The 22483-nt window shown below is 43.3% G+C and overlaps 1 protein-coding gene across 1 annotated transcript in view; it reads right to left on the bottom strand.

Moving 5' to 3' along the window:
* The window catches only part of F9 (coagulation factor IX), a 46537-nt gene that overhangs the window by 3694 nt on the left and 20360 nt on the right, over positions 1 to 22483 (bottom strand). Inside the window, exons 5-6 of the mRNA XM_027846401.1 lie at positions 19456 to 19584; positions 11785 to 11990 (exon numbers count right to left, since the gene is read on the bottom strand). Of these exons, the coding sequence (XP_027702202.1) occupies positions 11785 to 11990; positions 19456 to 19584 (335 nt within the window). The remainder of the gene's footprint in view (positions 1 to 11784; positions 11991 to 19455; positions 19585 to 22483) is intronic.

Consider the following 22483-nt stretch of genomic DNA (forward strand, 5'->3'; position numbering starts at 1 on the left):
ATATTTTTTTCCACACCTTGGCCTGACCTAAGTTTCTCCCATGTACTGCAAGGTAGTCCCTCTCACAGGGTTAGTTAATAAGACGATGGCCCTGTGGTGGAAACTGAAAGATGGAAGTTGGATTCTGAGCCAAGTGCTGGGGTTAAAATCCCAGCTGTGCTGCCTGGTAGCTGTGAGATCTCAGGTAAGTCACTTTACCCCTCTGTTCTTTTATTCCTCATCTGTCAAATGAGGGGCTTGATTGGGGCACCATAGAACGAGTGCCTGATTTAAAATCACAGGACCTGAGTCCAAGTCCCAACTTTGCTGTTTAATACCTGTGTGACCTTGGGCAAGTGCCTTCCTTTTCCTGTGCTTTGCGTTCCTCACCTGTAAAATGAGGGGGTCGGACCAGTTGACCCCCGAGGTCCTCCCAAGTTGTAAATCTACATAGCAGGTTAGGAGAATGTGCAGCAGCTTATCTGGTATTGTCGGGGGAAGAATTTTGGTGAGCCAGGCTTCAAGAGGACCCCGCAAAACACAGGAAAAGACTGATTTCTGGGAAGGAATTTTGATTTATTTCTCCCTGAGCTGGGGAGACTGTGACACTCTAGTTCACATAGCTTCTTTGCATTTCTTTGCTCAAAACCCCAGCCTGAAGAGCCACACAAGCTTCTTTTTTCCTCCAGACCTTTTCTACCTTATACCCTTGCACGTCATTAGCATTTCAGGTAGACCTCTCCTGACCCAGGCAATCCCTTTGTTCTTTAGAGAAATGCTTTTGGAAGGGTAGAATTTACTGTTCTCTCATTTTCTCCTTCCTATGTCTCCCTCTCCTGCCCCCCCCCCTTCTCTTCCTCTCCATCTCCCTTTTCTTTCCCTCTTTTTCTCTCCAACAAGACTAAAATATCTCAGCATGATGGGGCTGAAGGAAGCCTGTTCCACACCTCCAGGTACTCAACACCTCTTCATGGGCCATGGGTTATTTTCATGGGCTGGTGGGGGAAATGCCAATATCTCAGGCTGTGTTATTCATTGTTCAGTTTGAACGATCACTGAAAGGTATTTCATCAAACAGAAACAACTCTAAAAATAGGTACAAATATTCTGGTTAAAAAAAATAAGCGAAGGAGATGAGGAGTGGGGGGAGATTTGTACGTATAGTATTTTCATTTCAAATCAAGGTGACCCATTTTCATCTAAGATGGGGAGAAGAAGAACAATAAGTCACATTTATGCAGCCCGTTATGGTTACAAAGCACTTGGCGTATATTATCTCATTGATCTCGCCAATCGGGATAGGTCGGGGTAGGAATCCCAAAAGCGCAGCATTTCTGAGCCAGGAGGAACCTCAGAGGCCATGCTGTCCACCCTCTTCATACGTGACCAAGAATCCTTTCTAAAACTTACCTGCTAAGTAGCCAGGCCACCTCTGCCTCTACCTCTAAGGAAGAGGATTCCCAGAACATGCCAAAGCAAGCCATCCTGTTTTGAGACCACTCTTAATGTAAAGAAGTTTTTTTCCTTATATTGAGTTGAAATCTGTCTCTTTGCAGCATGCACCCATTACTTCTAGTTCTGCCCCCCGCCAAAGCCAAATACTACAAAACTAATGGCTCTTCCACAGGACAGCCCTTCAAATACTTGAATAGTCATCATGTTCCCCCCCCAAAACCTTCTGTTCCAAACTGGACAAGCCAGTGATCCTCATCTGTTATGGATTCTAGTCCCTTCCTCATTTTTGTCACTGTCTTCTGATACTCTGCTTTTTGTCAATGGCCTTCCAAAACTGGACTGCCCAAGAGTGAACACATCCTTTCAGACATGGTCTAACCAGGCCAGAGGACAACAGGACTATTGCCTCCCTCATTTTGGATGCTCCGTCTCTGGCATTGTGGTAGGTGACCTCTAAAGTCTGTCCCAGCTCTAAGTCTATGGTTTTATTTTTTCCTCAGCTTCACACAGGGTCAGCTTGTTAGGATGCCATGCCATACTAGCGACTCCTTCTAAGCTTGGGAGCCAGCATGGTACAGTGGGAAGAATGTTGGGTTTGGAGTCAGAGGACCTGAGTTCAAATTCCACCTATTTTGCTTACCACCTGACCTTAGACGAGTCACTTCTCTATGACCTCAATGTCTTCATTTATCAAATGACAGTTTAGACTAGATGACCTCAAAGATGCCTTTCATTTTTAAGTCTGTGATCCTAAATCCCCCATATCCTTTTCAATTCAACAGTATATTGTTAGGCATACCCCCATCCTATACTTGTGCGGTTGATTTTTGGAGAAACACATTGTACAAATATTAACACCTTTTGGAAGATAAAGAAATTTGGACTTAAAAAGGTGAAGTAACTTGCCCATAGCAAAGATGGGGAATCTGGTCTTCAGACTCCAAATTCACTATCTTTTTACCTTCATCCCAATAGTAGCTCACTCTTTCTGAGTTAAGAAGTTTTGATAGGATTAAGGCCAGTGATATACCATTGGCCTTCCCATCCCCACATGAAAAGAGAGATTTGAATATCTGCCAGAATCAATGTAAACACTTTTGGGGGGGAGTAGCATATCTGTTATAGCTATTTGTCCTGGTCTGATTGAACCAGTATAGATCTCTCTTTTGATCTCAAATCTGAAAAGGAGATGTACAAGAAATGGAAGAAAAGGGCATATCACCAGAGTCAAATAAATACAAAAGAGTGGTGAGGACCTGTAAAAGGATGATGCCCAGGGACAGTAGAAGAGAGGTCCAGAATGACCTGAGGTGCATGAAGACAACGATAATAGCTTTGTTTTTTAAAGTTTGTAAAGCTTTTCACATATAAATCATCATAACAACCCAGGGAGGTAGGTGCTATTATCTGTATTTTACAGATGAGGAAACTGAGGCTGTGAAGAGATGAGTGACTTGCTCAGAGTCACACAGCTAGTAACTATCTGAGGCAGGATTCAAATCTGGCTCCTCCTTGACTCCACATGAGGCACTCTATACACCGGTCCACCTATCTGCCTCACATAATGGCATTTAATATTTTTAAAATGTTAAGAATAGGAAAATGATTAGATAGATGATATCATGTTAACAGACAAAAAAATACTCCCCCCGCCGCCAAGAATTCACAGCCTCTTTTCGGTTCAGTCTTCTCCATGAAGGAGAATGTTCTTCAAAGTGGACATGAGAGAATAGATATGCTTCAGAGGTACTGGAAACTCAAGAGAGGAGAGGGGATAGTATGAGGACACAACTGCTTTCAAGTCTCAAGGAAGGAATAAACAAATGATAGTCCAGCGCATTGGAGTACTGGCAGATGTGATTGTAGAATGACTGCTGGTGGTGGTGATGAAATTGTGGGCAATCAGATGAATGGCAGAACCATGGACATGGGCAAAGATCCTGATTTTTCAAGAGTGGGGAAGAACTTTGGGCCTCCACTCTTTCATGACCTAACTTCTTAAAATAGTCATTTACATCTGATGCCTCACCTTTGTTAATGTCCTTCCAAAAATGTGCTGTTCAGAACTGAACACATCCCTCCAGATATGGTCTAACCAGGGCAGGGGACAGTGGCACCATTGCCTCCTTCATTCTGGATGCTCCATCTCTGGCATTGGCTAGGAGACTTCTGAGGCACAAGCCAGCTCTGATACATATACATATAGATTGTTTTTTAAGTGTAAAGCACTTTGCAAACCTTATTAGTAATGGCTCCTTCAACTAACTTTCCTCTGGGGCTAAATGGCAGAAGTAAACGGTAACCCACATGTACACAAATATTTATAGCAGCTCTTATTGTGGTGGGAAAGAATTAGAAATTGAAGGGATACCCATCAACTGGGGAATGGCTGAATAAGTTGTGGTCTATGAATGTAACGGCATACTATTGTACTGTAAGAAATGATGAGCAGGCGGACTTCAGAAAAACCTGGAAAGACTTGTATGGTCTGATGCTGAGTGAAGGCAGCAGAACCAGGAGAACATTGTACACAGTAACAGCCACACTGTGAAATGACTAACTTTGATAGACTTAGCTCTTCTCAGCAATGCAAGGATCTAAGACAACTCCAAAAGACTCATGATAAAAAATGCCATCCACATCCAGACAAAGAACTATAAAGTCTCAATGCAGATGGAAGCATACTATTTGCTCTCCTTTTCCTTTGTTGTTTTGCTTTATTGCTCCATTTTCCCATTAGTTCTAATTGTTCTTTACATCATAACTAATGGGAAAATATGCTTAATATGAATGTATAAGTAGAGCCTATATCAGATTGCATGCTGTCTTGTTGAAGGGAGGAGAGGGAGGGGGAGAAAATTTATTATTAATTTTTAAAAATTTATTATTAGTTTTCAACATTCACTTCCACAAGATTTTGAGTTACAAATTTTCTCCCCATCTCATCCCTCCCCCCACCCCAAGATGGCATGCATTCTGAATATCCCTTCCCCTAATCTGCCCTCCCTTCTAAGTCTCCCCCCTTCTCTTATCCCCTTCCCCTTCTATTTTCCTGTAGGGTAAAATATATTTCTATACCCCATTGCCTGTATATCTTATTTACCAGTTGCATGTGAAAACAATTTCTAACATTTGTTTTTAAAACTTTGGGTTCCAAATTTTCTCCCTTCCTCCCTCCCCACCCACCCTCATGGAGAAGGCAAGCAACTTGATACAGGTTATACATGTGTAGTCATGCAAAACACTTCCATAGTAGTTATGTTGTGAAAAACTAAGTATATTTCCCTTAATCCTACCCCCCCCACTTATTCTATTCTCTCTTTTGACCCTGTCCCTCCTCAGAAGTGTTTGCTTCTGATTACCCACTGCCCCAATCTGCTCTCCATCCTATCAACCCCTTGCTCTCTTGTCCTCTTCCTCCCCCCCATTTTCCTGTAGGGTAAGATAGATTTCCATACCCAATTGGGTGTGCATGTTATTCCCTCCTTAAGCCAAATCCAATGAGAATAAGATTCACTCATTCCCTCTCACCTTCCCCCACTTCCCCTCCACTGTAAAAGCCTTTTCTTGTCTGTTTTATGTGAGATAATTTACCCCCTTCTCCCTCTCCCTTTCTCTTTCTCCCAGTATAATTCTCTTACCCCTTAATTTTATTCTCCAGATATCACCCCTTCATCTTCAACTCACCCTGTGCTATCTATCTATCTATCTATCTATCTATCTATCTATCTATCTATCTACGTACATATAATTTTTTCCCTCTAACTACCCTAATACTGACAAAGGTCTCATGGGTTACAAACATCATCGTTCCATGCAGGAATGTAAACAGTTCAACCTTAATAAATGAGGGGGAGAAAATTTAAAACTCAAAATCTTATGGAAGTGAATGTTGAAAACTAAAAATAAATAAGTTAATTATTAAAAAAAGAAGTAAGTTGTAGATCAATTAGTGGAAAAAGTAGAAGTTTAGAAAATCTCATATTGGGGATAAGGTAGTTGTTTTTTTCTCTGAGAACCCAGTTCTAAAATTATGTGTCAATCAGTCAACAAGTATTTATTAAGCACCTACTCTGTGACAGACACTGTGTTAGGCTCTGGAGACACAAATATAATGAATGGAACAGCTCCTATTTCATAAGGTGCCTGGCTGTGTGACCTTGGGCAAGTCACTTCACCTCTGTCTGCCTTAATCCACTGGATGGAAATGACAAACCACTGCAGTATCTTTGCCAAGAAAACCCCATGGACAGTATAGTCCATGGTGTTACTAAGAGTTGGACGTGACTGGACAACAACAACAAAATCCTTAAAAGAAATTTCCTATTTAAATTATGAATGGACACATCAACAAACATGAACATCTCAATGGATAACCAAAAAAGAGGATTGCCTACAAAGCTGTGGACCTCTGTTATATACAGTTTTTAAAAGTCTATCTGCAATTTAACACAGTAGTAACAAAACTGCCCTGCTTGTCTGTATTCCCAAGGAACTTCCTTCTGCTTAACAATTTTACTTCTTCATTCTTTGCAAGTAGCTCCCTCCGAGGTCACCAGTGACCTCCTAACTCCCCAATCCAGTGACCTTTCTCATCCTCATCCTCCTTGACTACTCTATAGCATTTGACATGGGTGACCCCACCTTCCTTTCAGATACATTCTCCACCCTTGGCTTCAGAAACACTCCACTTTTCTGGTTCTCCTCCTCTCTCCATAGCCATTTGTTCTCTGCCTCCTTAACTGATTCCTTCCTGTGCTCCTGACTCCCGAAACGGAACCTTCCCTGTGGGTCTGCTCTTAGCCCCTTCTCTTCTCTTTCCAAAAACTCTCCCTTGGCAAGTTCATTGACTCCCGTGACCTTAACCTCTGTGCTAATGACTCCCAGGTGTATACCTCTAGGCCTGGTCTGTCTTTGGAGCCTTAGAAGCAGCTTCAATTGCCTATATTCAGGACAGCTCCCCATCCTGTGCTTACAGGGCCGGAAAGACTTCTTGAATGAGATTCTGAAGACATTAATGAGTAGTAGAGTCTAGCTGATAATGACAGAGATTCAAAAAAGGGAGAGAAGAAAGAAGAGCATCATTGAATGTTTAAAAAATACATGGAAGGGGCCACTTGACTTTCAGAGAAGGATCTTTGTCAGGAAACTCTCTTCCAATTAGCTCTTTGAAAATTTTCTAATAAAAAAATATTTCAAATAGCTCAAATGACTAAAGAAATACATAGAGGAGAGCAGAAGGAAATTCCTCAGGGATACAGACAAGCAGGGTGATTTTATTACTACCATGTTAAATTTCAGATAAAAAACTGTACGTGACAGGCTCACGGCTTTGTAGGCAATCCTTTTTTTTTGTTATCCATTGATAACATGTTCATGTTTGTTGGTTTTTCAATTCATCATTTAAACAGGAAATTTCTTTTAAAGATTTTGTTGTCCAGTCATGTCCAACTCTCAGTGACCCCGTGGACTATACTGTCCATAGGGTTTTCTTGGCAAAGATACTGCAGTGGTTTGTCATTTCAGTCTCCAGTGGATTAAGGCAAACAGAAGTGAAGTGACTTGCCCAGGGTCACACAGCTAGTAAGTGTCCGAGGCCAGATTGGAACTCAGATTTTCCTGACCCCAGGCCCAGGCCCAGCATGCTATCCACTGAGCCACCTAGCTGTCCCCTGCGACTCAGATTTTTAAAAAGACATGCCTTGGAGGTGAGAGCAAGGGCAGGTCATGGATGAGTATAGATGCATGTCAAGATCCTGTACGAATCCTGGCAGGAATGCTCAGGCTGGGTAGAAGATAAAGCTGGAGAGGAAAGCTGAGAACAATAGACAAGAATTTTTAAGCCATATGAGGGAAACGAAAAGAACCCTGCATCTAGTCCTGGAAGGAAATTCTGAGACCGTCATTTTACTGATGAGGAAACTGAGGCCCAGAGGGAGAAATGATTTGACCGAAGTTACATTGGCAGTAAATCACAGAGTCAGGATTTGAACCCTGGTCTCCCAACTCCAAATTCAGTGCTTTTCCAGTAACATTTGATGTCTCATTAGAGAAAAGATGGGGCCGCTGCTCAGGGTGAATGAGAGGAAAATAAGACGTGATGGAGTCTCGGTAAGTAGAGCTACTTAATTCTTCTTCTACTTGGGTTTTCTCTACCAAGAACAATGGCATTTGGACTAAAAAAGACAGAACCAACATGGCTAAGAGGGAGCAGATACCCATTACAAGGAGAGTGCTAGAGCTGCCCTTGGTGAAGTCAAGTCACCTGACCTAGATAAATTACATCCCAGGATATGGAAAGAAAAAATCAAAAATCAAATAAAATAACATGTAAAAGCTTTAAAAATCTTAAAGCACTATATACATGCTAGCTATGATTATTATTATTATTGTTATTATTAATCTTTATGTGGCAAACAAAAATTTTCCTAGGGGGAAATAATCGTTACATAAATAAGTCAATACAAAATACCTACAGGTGAATGCCAAATAATTTTGCTGGCAATGAGACAAGTCCTAACAATTGGGACATCCAGAAAGCACAGTGCCCCACCAGTAGGTGCTAAATATCAGCCTCTTAGATGCAGACACTGAAGGTACCATTATTATATTTGCAGATGGCACAGAGTAGGGAGGTCTCCGCACTTCATTGAATGACAGACTCAAGATTCTAGGGGATTTGGACAGATCAGCCTGAAGAGTCAAAGTCCCAAGATGAAATCCAATTGAGATCAATGTAAAGCTCAGTACTTAGATTTAAAAAAAAAAGAAAGAAAGAAAACCAGCAGAACAAACCTAGGGTCAGAATGGCTCAGCTTACCAGAAGCCTTTCCTAGAAAGAAAGATTTAGGGGTGTTAGCAGACTGCAGGCTCTGTGTGAGCCAACATTATGATGTGGTTGCCAAAAATGCTAATGAAATATTAGGCTGCATTATGAGGGGAGTGGTTTCCAGATTGAGGGAGGTGATAGTCCCACTGTACTCTCATGTTTTTGAAGCTCATTGGAAGGACTGTGTTCAGCTTTGGGTGGACGCCACCCCAATGACAACCAGTAGGTTTCTGGCTCAGCTTCTGACACTCTCTCTGGTCTTTCTACTTATTCTCTATCTACTGTCTTCTCTTTCTCCTTCTCTTTCTGTCTTCTTCCTCTTTTTCTCCCCTCCTTTCTCTTCCTCTCTTGGCCTTCTTCTTGGTCTTCCTTTTTTTTCTCTCCATTTCTCTCTGTGCTTGTGTCTCTTTATCTCTCTGTCTCTCCTTTTCTAACTCTGTCTCCATCTGTTTCTTTCTCTATCTTTTTCTTTTGGTCTCTCTCCACCTCCCCCCCCCCCCATCTACACATACATATAATTTATTATTATTATTATTAATCATTATTCTTTAAGATGTTCTGATCAGCCATGAGTCCCACTGGCCTTTTAGAGCCCCAATCAATCAGAGGAAAAGGAACTCAGACCTACTCAGGTTTTGCTTTGAGATCCCACTCTAAGCCTCATTATCTTTTTTCTCAGCTTCTTAGCTCATTCTACACACACACACACACTCACACCCGGTGTGTGGGACATGTGGTACTCTGAAGATAACCGTGAGTGTCTCCTCTCCCTGACACCCCCCACTTGAAGCTTTAGGAAGACATAGGAAGGGAGAAGAGACAAAATGAGGAGAGAAGAAGAAAGGAAAAGATGGGAGGTGAAGGAAGGAATAATAATAACTCCTCTCAATAGTGTTTTAAGATTTGCCAAGCATGCTCTCACTAGAGCCCTGTGAGGTACAATAGGCAATACAAATATGATTACCTCTGTTTTACAGTTGAGGAAACTGAGGCTCCAAGAGAAGAAAGGGCTTGCCTATTTCCACACAACTAGTGTCATAGTCAATACTGTCGATTCAGGTTTCCAACCCCGGTCTTCTTGGCTCCAGCCTTCTTTGCACTACATCCTAATGCGCCTGTAGAAGTGAGTTCCACCTCCCACCCCCAAATCTCCTTCCCTGTCTGCAGTGATGGTGAAATTGAAATGTCTTGTCAAGGCTGTTGAGGTTCCAGAACAAAGTGGTAAATGGGGAAAACATGGTGGCCAGGAGGAAGAAGAACTGTACCCAGAAGAAACCCCTGCTCTTGGTAAACTCAAAGCTGCCCTCTGGGCAGTGTTAGCTGTCCAAGCAAGGAGTGAACCTTGTGAAAGAAGGCTGTCTGCCCCTTGGAGGAAGGATAGGTTCTTGGCCAAGACATCCATTGCTTTCTCAAGACATGAGAAAGCCGTCCTTTGGTGGAAAAGTGTGAAAAATTAGCTCCAGCAAGGTCTGAGTCACCCTGGGGTCATCTCCTTGGGGGCTCAGAAACACTGGGTTTTATTCCTTGTGAGCCAGCAAGCATTTCCCGTGTTGCTTGGCTTACACAACAATGTAATATTTTCAAACTGAAGCTTAATTATCTTGCAGTGGGGATGGTTGGCTTCCTCTTCTCCCCTTCCTTCCTTCTTTTCCTTTCCTTCCTTTCCTTCTTTTCCTTTCTCTCCTTCCTCCCTTCCTCCTTGGCTTTTATTCTGGTGATAAAGAAATGAATGAAATCCAGTAAGCTTCTATTGAGCTCCTACTATGTGCCAGGCTCTGTACTATACATTAGGGATACAAAACCAAAATTGAAACAGTCCCTGATCTCAGGGAGCTTCCATTCTACTGGGGGAAACAACATGCACACAAGGAATTAGACTGTGAAGTCCTTGAGGACAAGGACTGTATTTTGCTTTTCTTTATATCCCCAGTACTTATCACAGTGCCTGGCACACAGTAGGTGCTTAATAAATGCTGACTGACTGAAATAACAGCCAAGTATATACAAAGCAGCGTCAGTAGAAAGATGTGCCCTACTGTAGCACCTTTGGAAAGACCTTCTTTGAGGACCACCAAATAGCTGTTACCATAGGAAAGGGAATATCCTCTACTCTTCCCTCTCTGTCAACCTCCATATCCAATGAATGAGTTCCTACAAGTTATCAATAGGTGCAGTCAATAGAAAGAAGGAAGACCTGAACTCCAATCCAGGATGCAATGGGAGACCCTGGCCCATTTGAGTGAGGTAACGCCCATTCAGTGAACAGGCCTCTTTATGTGAAATCTTGGCCAAATTATTTCCCCAAGGTGAGCCTCACTTTCCTCCTTTGTGAAATGGAGATCCCAGAAATCAAAGCATTTGATAGCTGAAAGGGACCTTATCAGCTATGTAGGTCAACCCATTCATGAAGGAACCCCTGTATAACATATCACTCTTGGACAGTTCTAATCATTAGGAAGTTTTTCTTGACATATAGCCCTGATTTGACCTCTTCACCAATTTCCTCCCATTGCTCATGGTTCTTCCCTCAGGGCCAAGCAAAAGAAGTGTCTACTTGTCAGTCTTTCAAAAACCTGACCATAGCTATCATGCCTCCTCAATGTCACCACCCCCTGGCCCTAGCCTTCTTTTCTTCAGGCTAAGCATACCTAGTTCCTTTGACTTACTCTCACATTTTATGAACTCAAGGTCCTTTACCAACCTAGTTGCCCTCTTCTGGACACTCTAGCTTTTCAATGTCCTTCCTAAACCAAGAATCTACCAATCATCTCCTAAAGAGAACCCTAAAAATAACAGCCCCAGGAACATCATAGGCAAAATCCAGAGCTCTAACATCAAATAAAAAATACTGCAAACATCCTGAAAGAAGCAGTTTAAGCAGCAAGGCCCTGGAGTCAGGATCACATGAGGCCTGGTAGCTTCTAACAAAAACAAGCAAACTGAAATCTTGGAATGCAATATTCCAAAAAGCAAAAGAGATAGGCTTACATAGGCTAAGAGGGAGAATGATACCATGAAAGTCACAAGCAAAACATATTTCCTGATTCTGAAGGGAGGATTAAAAGGAGGAAAAAAAGAAAGGAAAAGAATTAGAACCTTAGGGAGGTGCCCTAGATTGCCTCTTAGAAATTGGGAATGGCTGAACAAATTGTGGTATATGAATGTGATGGAATATTAGAGCACCATAAACAATGACAAAAAAATAAATAAATTCAGAGAATCCTGAACTGAGTAGGAGAACAAATCATCCAGGGACAACAGCATAAAGAAAAACAACTTTGAAAGACCTAAGCTCTCTGCTTTCCAGAGGATCTATGATAAGCACGTTCCCCACGTCCTGAAAGCCATCAACACCCAAAAGAATGACTCTCTAATGATGGAATCCTGTACATTGGTGGGGAAGATGTTTTGAAATGAGGAATCCTTCACTAGCATCCCTCAAATTACCATCTCTTTATAAGGCTGGTCCTGTGTCCACTAGAGCCTCTCGGGTTAGGCCACATCCACTTGGTGTACAGTACCTGCCAAGGGATCTGCCCCTTCCTGGCATCTTCTCCACCAACGACGCGAGTCACTTCTTTATGGAGGGGAATGATTTGTGTGACTTCATCTGCAATCTGGTCCTCCTCAGTAGAGTTTGCACTGTCCATATCGGCGAAGACGGTTTCGGCACGGGTGATTTTCTTAAGAATGAGAGGAACTGAAACTCTTCCGCATGGATATGGTACTAGAAGAGGAAGAGAGTGTCACTCTTGTGATGTTTCTCTTTGGAAAACAGAAAGCAAATGGTGAGAATGTCCTGTTTGGCCCTCCAGGCACAGGGCAGCCTCATCAGCGGATATGAGCCAATGGGCGGACTTCTCATTTTAACTAGCAGCTATATAGTGTTAGAAAATTTGCCAAATGATATATGAATATCACATCCTTTTATTCTCACAACAACCCTGGGAGGTAGATGCTCTTATTATCCCCATTTTACAGATGAGGAAATTAAGGTGAACAGAGGTTAAACGACTTGCCCAAGGTCACATAGCTACTAAGTATCTGAGTTCACTTGAATGTGGGTCTTCCTGACTCCAGGTCTGAGGCTCTATCTACAGCACTACCTAACTGGATGGGAAGTCCAGTCAAACAGTTGGTTTAAATGTCTTTACAAAACACCTTGAAGATTCTCAGAGCCTAGACAGTTGAACAGCTGTTTCCAATAGTCCCCTTGCTGAGGCAGGGAAGGACAGTGTCCTATGGCTTCAAGACCATGTCATTATAACCTTGAACACTACCTCGGCCCCCTTGCTCCCCAGGTGAGTCAGTGTCTCAGCTTCTGCACCTCCCAAACAGAGATGCCAATGGCCCAGCAAAGGAAACTGATAATGGCTCCTTAACCAAAGGTCAGGTGAGCCAAATGTCTATTTTCACAGTTACTGAGGGAAGCAGCTCCATCACTAGCAATCATGATTCAATTCATGTCATTGAATTAGGGGTGTAGAGCAAGAAGGGGCCTCATTTTACAGATGAGGAATAGAGGCCCAGGGGAAGTCACACAGATAATGACCATCAGAAGCAGGATTTGAACCCAGGTCCTCTGACTGTTGAACCTATGCCCTTTTTGCTATACTGATTCAATTTTTTTGTTTGTTTTTTTAGGCAATTGGGGTTAAGTGACTTGCCCAGGGTCACACAGCTAATAAGGGTCAAGTGTTTGGTCTGAGGCCAGATTTGAACTCAGGTCCTCCTGACTTTAGGGCCAGTGCTCTATGCACTATGCCACTTAGCTGCCCCTGATTGAATTGAATAAGCATTTGTTAAATACTTACTATGTGTCAGGCACTGTTCTAGGAACAGACAAAAAGAAATTTGTTTTCAAAGAGTATGTGTTTTATTGGGGGCAAAACATCATGTCCACAGCTGAGTAAATACAAAGTACAGGGAGAGGGACTGGATCTGAAATTTTGTTGGGATAGGGAACTCCCAAGTGAGGAAACTCCCTTTACCAATGCCATTGAGCACCTTCTCTATAACACGGACTTTTGGGGAGTTGATGAGGGCAGTGAGAAGTTAAGTGCCATGTTTAGGGTCACACAGCCAGAATATGTCAGAGGTGATACTGGAACTCAGGTCTTCCTGGCTTTGAGGCCAAATCTCTTTCTCTGCCTTTGCTGCCTAACACTGCCCCTCATTAATATAAAATATCTAGAAATTAATATAAAGTAATCTCAAATGCATCAACCACTGGGGAGAATCTAGTAAGGCCTTTTGTAGGAAGTGGCACCTGAAGTCAGCCTTGATGGAAGCTCAGGAGAATCTTCTAGCCACGAGGGACAGCCCATGCAGAGGTGTGATGGAAGGTGATGGATTGTCCCACATGGGGTACATCAGATAGGCCAGTGTGGTAGAAGTGGAAAGTCTGTGAGCTGAAGCAATAAGCAGCAGGCAGTCTAGAAAAGTCAGCTGAGGTCAGACTGGGAAAGGTTTGCATTAAGTCCTGACTTACAGGAGTTTTGATTTTATCCTAGAGGCAGTAGGAAGCCCACGAAGCTTCCTGAGCAGGAAATGCCATGGCCAGACATGTGCTTTAGGACACTCAGGGGGCCTTTCTTACAGAAATATGTTGTAAAGTGTCAGCTCAGTTTGTGGCACATAGTAGGTGCTTAATAAATGTTTGTTCCCTTTCCCCACCCCCAAATGGAATGAATACTAGATTAAGACTTAGAAGACATGGTTGGCTATACCTTTTACTTGCTTTTTTATTGCCTTGCTCTTTCGTGGGCAAGTGACTTTCCCTTTCTGGGCCTCATTTTCTTTCTCTGTCAAATCAGTGGGTAGGATTCAATGATACCTAAGGATTCTGTAGGATTCTATTCTATATGATATCAGTAGATAAACATTTTATTCCTCCTCCCATTCCAATAGCTATCAAACTTACTGGGATATAACCAGGCAACCTAGTTGTCCCACCATTAACTAGTCGGTTTGTCCAAACTAGAACATCAGAGCTGGCAGGGACCTTAGAGGTCTGAGAGGGGAAGAGACTTGTCCTCAGGCACATGGTTATTTAGTGACAGAGGCAAGGCTACCCAGTATGTATGTGACATGGAAAAAGTAATCTTGCCCCCTCTGTGACTCACTTTCCTCAGATGTAAAATAAGGCGGCTTTGAAGTATATGAGGCAGTGTAGCAAATGCTTAATGTGGAGTCTGAGAGCCTGTGTGACCTTGAACAAAGAAACTAACCTCCTTGTGCCACAGTTTCCTTTTCTGTAAAATGAAGGGGTTGTGCTAGATGGTCTCCTTGAAATTCAGGCTTATGAGCCTGGGTCCTTTCTAGGGGGATATCTCTGAGTCTAAGCCTCTCACTCCCCCCTAGATTAGTGCTACTCTTTCTCCTCTCTCACATGGCCTCCCATCAGAACCAAATGCAAAAGCCTTGGCCATCCTTTTCTCAGGGCTCTCTCAGTAAAGATCCAGAAGCTCTCCTCCATCTCACTGACCAACCGCTAAAATGGAAATCTGCAGCCTGACTCGAGGGTCTCCAAATTAATTTCTGTCTCATCCCAGGTGCCTGGACTCAAAATGTCCCATTTTGCTTCTACCTCTGCATCCTGTAACCGACATCTCTATAGCAACCAGCTGCAGCGAGGTAGCAGCATGTGCTCGGCACAACAGGAAATTAGGTTACAAAGGCCTCTGTATAAATATTAAGCATTGGTAATGGCTAGGGAGAGGGATAGAACGCCAGTGAGTGACAGCGAAGCTTATTTCTTGTCTAGGCTGTTTTGTTCCCCCTCCAGAGCAAGTCAGGCTTAACAAGAACTTGTTTAAAAATTGGGGAGTAGGTCTCATTCTGTCTTTCCTCTCTTATGACACATAAGAATTTCTCCACTGCAGTGTTCCTGCCCAGGCGGGCATTGGATTTGTCGAGTCTTAAACCACTAATCTATAGTGGACTTGTTTTCCATTTCCAAGGTTACCTGAGTTTTAGCCAGCAGGAGATTTAGAGCCTACCAAAGGGGCCAGGAGAGCAGGGCCAAGGGTTCGCACAGGGAGGCATTCTGGATCAACGGGGCCCTGACGTGGGCATGGCATTTAGAGATATTGGGACTATGAGACAAGAGTTTTTTCCCCTGTTGTTTTTTGGGAGCAGGAAGAGCACAGGATTTGGAGCTGGAAACAATCAGGTTTAGATCATGTTTCTTACCCTTACCAGCTTAGTGACCATGAGTGAGTCAGTTTACCTCTGCTAGCCTTAGTTTCTTCATCTGTAAAATGGGTGTTATAACACCTACCTCACAGGGTAGTCATGAGGCTCAAATGGGAAAATATGTACAAAGCACATTGCAAACTTTAAAGAACAATCTAAATACCAGTTATTATTATTATTATTATTATTATCTCTTTTTTAAAAATGCAGTTCAAATAGAAACTTCCCTAGGACAAATTGTATACTGTCCTGCTATTTCTATTATTCATTGTTTGAAGTTTTTCATAGATGGATGAAATGACTTCTTTACAATTTATTATTTGTGCCAACATGACTGGCCAGCACTGGTATCAGTGAGCCCCAAACAGTTGTGGCTGGCTATTGATTCCCAGCTCAGCTAATGTAGTGAGGCGACACAGGGAGCCTGGGAGATGTTGACTGTAGCTTTGACTTCCTTTTGGCTCCCTCTTGGGCTCCTTAGCCTTCAAGGTTCACCTCAAAGTTTCGCTTCCTCTAGGGAAGCCTTCCCTGGGCCACTCAGTTGTTAATATTCACGCCTTCCTTAATAGATCTGGTATTCACTTATCTGTGTATGCCTTATTTTCACCCAGTAGACTGAAAGCCCTTTGAGGGTGTGGGCAGTTGGATTTTTTTGGTGTTCATGTCCCTGGCTCCTAGCTCCTAGAATCTTCCTTTGTACTTTACTAGAATTAAGTTTGAGAGAATGGCTTAAGGCCAATCCAGGTGAGGTGACTTGCCCAGGGTCTCATAGCTAGTAAGTGTCAGAGTTGAGATTAGAGCCCAGGCCTTCCTGATACCCAACCATTTCTCTATCAGATCAGTAAGTAGGATTCAATGATACCTAAGGATTCTGTAGGATTCTATTCTATATGATATCAGTAGATAAACATTTTCTTCCTCCTCCCACCCTACCACCTTTATACCTTGCACATACATAGTAAGGTGTTAATATTTCTCAAATTGAATTGAATATATCCCCTGCTGAGGCCGATAGGTATCAAAGTAGAGAGAGAGTGCTAGGTTTGGAGGCAGGAGAGATCTGGGTTCAAATCCTACCTCAGATACTTACTAGCTAGGTGACCCTGGGTTGGTCACTTAACCTCTCTCGACCCGTTTCCTAATCTATAGAAGGCAGAGGTTGGACTTGAAGGCCTCTAAAGTCCCCCCCCCCCCAGCTCTAGATGTGTGGTTCTATGATCTATGATTCCATGATTCAACACAGAAAGGTCTGCAGGGGCTGTCAGGGGTTGCAAAGTCATGGGCTGCTTATCCAGAAATGCTGAAGCAATAGTGGCCAGCAGTCCTCAGACTGCTGCTGCACAGGTTCTGTGTCTCTCTGCACCTATTTTTAGAGGAGAGGGGAAGAGAATGTCTCCCTGAGGGCCAAATGTCCCCAGCAGCCACAGTGGGGTTAAAACTTAGCTTTTGCAGACACCAGTGCTTTAAAGACCACTCCTGGTTATTGGTAGTGTCTTTAATTTCCTCTGCTGAGCCTCACCTTGATGCCCAGATAGGCAGCCCGCCTGAGTATAATGGCAAAGCTCAAAATGTGATACACCAGACTAATGAGATTCTACCTTTGAGACATCAAAAACACCCTTCTCCCATACAAAATAGGCACAGAGGAGCTGTTTCTCAGTGGCAATTCCTGAGTGCTTCATTCAGCTGATCACCAAGACTTATTAAGCACCTACTGTGTGCCAGACACTTATGCTTAGGTGCTGAGGAGACAAAGACAAAACAGTCCTTGTCTTCAAGAAGCTTATGGCAGGGGGATGGGGCTGGTGTTGGGGGCTACAAATCAGCCTATACAAATAATAGGTAAATATATTTATAATATCATACATAAAAATACATATATAATAAATATAAGGCAGGTTTCTGTGGAGGACATTAGAACCTGGGGATATTAGGACAGGCTTCAGGTAGGAAGGAGGTGGCACTTCAGCTAGGTTTTAAACAAAACTATGGATTCTAAGAGGCAGAGAAGAAGAAGGACTGCATTCTAAGCATGAGGGGACAGCCTGGACAAAAGCATGGAGGTGGTATACCATGTGTAAGGAATAACCAGAAGGCCAGTTTGGCTGGACTGTAGAATGTGGGAAGAGAAGTAATGTATAATAAGGTTAGAAAGGTAGGTTGGGACCAGGTTGTGAAAGTTGTTTCTCTCTGGTGCCAAAGTATCACTATCAACGACATGAGGGGCTGACTTGCTCTATTTGAGATTCTTCCAACTTCATTTTCTTTCTTTCTTTTTTTTTAAAGGCAATTGGGGTTAAGTGACTTGCCCAGGGTCACACAGCTTGTACATGTCAGGTGTTTGGTCTGAGGGCAGATTTGAACTCAGGTCCTCCTGATTTCAGGGCTGGTGCTCTATCCGCTGCGCCACCTAGCTGCTCCTTTCCAACCTCATTTTCAAAGAAGAGGCATATGCGACTATATTTCTGTGCATGATAACATGGCTCTTGGACCTTTCTGAACATAGGAGTTGCCCAGTCAACACAGTCCTTCTCTGAGGTGGCATGTCAAGCAGTAGCATAGAAATGTTGGCCCAGAGAATTGATTCCCTGCTGCCCAGATACATGGCATTGATCAACTTGATGAAAGGGTACAGCTACAAGAGTGATTTAGAACTGGTCAAGCTTGTTGGAACACAGCTTGAGACCCAGGGATTTTAAATGATCTCTGCAGAGCCTCCCAATCAGGGGCTAACAGAATCATGCTTGGAACACTCAGTCTCTGAGTTTCTGGCCCTCTTAGGATATTTGCTGTTACCACTGATTGAGTTTGATTTACTGACTCACAAATATTTAAACCAGTCATGCCAACTGGTGTTGCCCTATGTCCTGAGAGCCCAAGAGAACATTGCTAGGCTTGAAAGAACTCAGACTCTGGGGAAGGGACAGAGATGAAGAATTCATCTCTAAGGAAAGAAGGAGAGAAAGAAAGAGAAAGAAAGAAAGAAGGAAGGGAGGAAGGAAGGAAGAAAGAAAGAAAGAAGGAAAAAAGGGAGAGAGGGAAGGAAGGAAAGAAGTTTAAGATGATTGAGAATCCCTACACTAGTAGAGTGAAAGTATTTGAGACTGATGGGTGTGGTTTGCCTTTTGTTTTGCTTTGGTATTCCCAGTGGCCAGCATAGTGCCTGGCATTCAGTAGGCACTTAATAAATGCTTTTTATGGATTGAATTGTGGAATTAGGGAGGGGCCATTAGAGATCTTCTAGTCCAGGGGTTCTTCCTCTTTTTGGTGGCCTGGGCCCCTTTGACAGCCTGAAGAAGCCCATGGCCCCTTCTCAGAATAAGGTTTTAAATGTATAAAATAAAACACATAGGATTGCAAAGAATACCAATCATATCTATATCTATGTAAACCAAGTTCACAAACTCCAAGGTAAGAAACTCTGCTCAGTCAAGCATTGTTAGATACAAAAAGTGAGACTGAGAGGAGGGAACTCTACACTCTTCATTTTAATTCTGCTGTCATGGTGGCTGCTATTCCCAGAAGTTCCCCTTCCATCTCAGGCTTCTGGCCCTTTGTACAAACCAGCCCTCATGGTTGGGTGATCTCCCCTCTCCATCTCTTAGGATCCCTGGTTTTCTTCAAGGTAAAACCCAGGTGCCGCCTCCTGCAGAAAACCTTTATTGAGCCTCCCTCCTCCATTTGGTAGGAGTCTTCCACCTCAAGAAATCTTGAGCATACTAATATGTTTACACATTGTATCCCCCAGGAAAATGTAAGTTCCTTGAGGTCAGGGACTCTTTTGGGGTTTATCTTTGTATTTTTGTGGCCTAGCACAGTGACTGGTACGTAGTAGGTGCCTAATAAATTCTAGCTGGAACTTAATAAATGCTGCTGGTGAATTGATTTGGTATGGATTAGAAGGGGAACTAGACATTTTTCAGAATGTTAAAGGACTAAATATAGGTTTGGTGAACTTATCTGTAAGACTTTAGAAAATCTGTTTCAATTTGGACCTGCTGGTTCACAGGACTTCTGGTCTTCTGCCAGTTGGTATCCCGTAGTACAGGAACACACCACTTTGTTCAAGTCATTCATCTTGCAGAATTGCTTACAGCCGCCATTTTTAATACTACAGCTGGCATCTGGAAGGGAAGTCAGTTTTTCAGTCAATAAGCATCTAATTCAGCATTTACTGTACAGAGATAAACAAAAAGCAAGACAACCTCTGCCCTCAAGGAGCTTCTATTCTAATGAAAGAAGACAACACATAAAGGGGGAGCTGAAAAGCACAAGGGGAGTTGAGGGTAGAAGGTATCAGATGGTCATGTTGGTTATGCCTGGAGAAGGAGGGATGGTTGTTCTGGGCCCCTCCTCAAAATACAGATTCTGGAAAGAAGTCACCAGTGTGAGAAGTGGAGTTTCCTTTGCGTATGGGATGGACGAGATAGCTGTTGAGATACCCTTTCAACTCCCATATTCTGTGATTCTGGTCCTAGTGAAGTTTTTTTTTTTTAACTGAAGTATAAGACTTTCTATATTTACCCATGTTGAATGCAGTTTAGACAACACTGGGAGGAATTTGGAATATTTAGTCTGGAGAAATTTGGAACTTACTGGGGACAGCATGAGATTGTAGATTTGGACCCAGAAGAGACCTTAGAGGTCATCTAGACCAATGTCCTCATTTTACAGATAGGAAAACTGAGAGATGAACACAAGAGCTGCCTTCAAGTATTTGTGGAAGAGAGATAAGACCAATTCTTGGCTCCTGAGGGCAAAATGAGCAGGAGTAATGGGTGGGAGGTGCAGAAAAGGAGATTTAGGCTTACAGCTCCCCCAAAGTGACGTGTGCCGCTTCAGGAGGAAAGGGGCTCTTCTTTATTGGAGGTCTTCAAGTGGAGGCTGATATGGGGTGGAGAGCGTTCTTGTTCATGTATGGTCTCTGATTGAATCGAGAGCAGGAAGGGACTTTTGAGACCATCTAGAGCAATCCCCTCATTTTTTCAGTGGGGAAAATGGAAGCTCAGAGATGGGAAGTGATTCGCCTAATTAGATGTATGGGTAGTAAAGTAGCAGAGCTGGAGTTTCAGACCCAGGTCTTCTGACTCCAAGTTCAGTGGGTATTTTTTTATTGTCCAGCACTGTTACCAGGTAAATAAAACAGTAAATCTTTTCTCAGGGGGATGCTACAGGGACTGGAGGACTAGAATTCTACCCCTGTCTAGAGATAATCCCCAAGTGCTTACTCTGGGTTTTTAATGAATACAAATGTGACTTTGTACTTTTCTTTAAAAAAAAAAAGACCTTTCCCCCTGCTCCAGCCAGTGCTGATAACCTTGGTTATTTTCCCCTTCACTTGGTATCACTTTATTTCTACCCAGAAATGTGAAAGTGTGCAGCCAAAGCAAACAAGCCCTGCAGAGAGTGTTCAGCCAACCTGCAGATGACAATGAAAGGAGCCCTTTGGCCCTCCCCAGGTTCTGTGTCATGTGACTGCTTTGCTCATTTCCCACCTTCATCCTTGCCCTGCATATTCCAGGGGGCCTCTGCTGATAGCGAATAACAGAGTTGCCAGCAGAAAGGGTTCGAGGCTAGGAGCCAGAGCTGGGAAGAACACAGACCTAGGCAGAGCTAGAAGGGACGTCAGAGATCGTCTATTCCAACCCCCTCGTTTGACAGATGAGGGAACTGAAGGCCAAAGACGGCCAAGCGATTTGCCACATACGTGCTCGTAGCAATCGAAGGGATCATGGGCCAGTTAATTCCTGCCTCCTCCTGCCATTTTACCTATGAACGGAAATCTAAAAAAGCGGAGTGCCGTGGCCAAGACCACACAGGTAGGAAGTGGCAGATCCACGTTCCAAATCCAGGTTAGAGCATCATACATTTAGCTCTAGAAGGGTATTTTGAGACCATCTTGTCCAACCCATTCAGGTTAGAAATGAGGAAACTGAGGCCTAGGAAGGGTCTTGAATTCCAATTCTAGTACGCTGTCCATGGTCCTCTGTTGCAGATTTGCTTGGGCGTGCTGTGGTACAGAATGGAAGAAAAGGCACTAGATTTGGTTCTGGAAGACTAAGACATTTGTTCGGATTCTCTTGTACCCTGTTGTCCCCCACACCTACCTCACAGGACAAGTAAATGAGAGTTGTTACTAAGGCCCTGTACCATTATCCCTTGTCTAGAGGTAATAACCCTTTTGTGACTGTGAGCTTCACTACTACTCCAATGGCTAATAACTTCTCACCATCCGCTTCTCTCCCTATCTCTGTTTTAATCAACTACTGGGCACATAGAAGCAAACTATCCCCCTCCCCATTCTCTCATCCCCAATCTCTGAAGCACACCATACTGACATGCTATTCCAACTCTACCCCCTTCTTCTGTACCCTCTGGAATTCCTTTTCCATAGTGAACAAACTTCTCTTTGTCCTGGACCTCTTTCTCTCATACTCCTTCCATCTACTAGACCTCATTGTGACTGAGTCCCTCTTGCCCATGACCATGTTCTATTCCTGGCCCTCCTCTCTACCACTGGCTAGACCTTCAGCCCCCCCACCCCAAACACTGGTGCTGGGCGGCAGGGTGTGGGTTGGGATGCTATTTCATTCCCCATTTTGATTCTAAACTTTCCCTTTATCACCACCAATCAGCAACATCTCTTCCTCTGAAGTTCAAAAAAACCTTTCTGCCCAATCTCTGATGACTGTTTTACATGGGCTCCCACATCATTCCCCTTCCTTTCTCAGTCATGTATCTGGCTCACCATCTTCCTTTTCCTTTTCCCATCTCCTGCCCTTATAGCAGGGGACTCCAACATCCATGTCGATGTTCCCTCAGATTCCTTCACCTCCTAATTCTTTGGTCTTCTTAAATCCCATGACCTATTCCTTTACCCCATCTCAACCATAAATGAAGCCATACTGGATCTTACCATTACCCATAAGTGTTTGATTTTCCTACTTACAAATTCTAACATTCCTCTGTTCCTCATAGAGGCCTCCAATCTCTCTTCCCCTCAGTTCTTTCTGAGGCCATTAC

This window comes from Vombatus ursinus, unplaced genomic scaffold, assembly GCF_900497805.2.
Source record: "Vombatus ursinus unplaced genomic scaffold, bare-nosed wombat genome assembly UNPS02015152.1, whole genome shotgun sequence".
NCBI lineage: Eukaryota > Metazoa > Chordata > Mammalia > Diprotodontia > Vombatidae > Vombatus > Vombatus ursinus.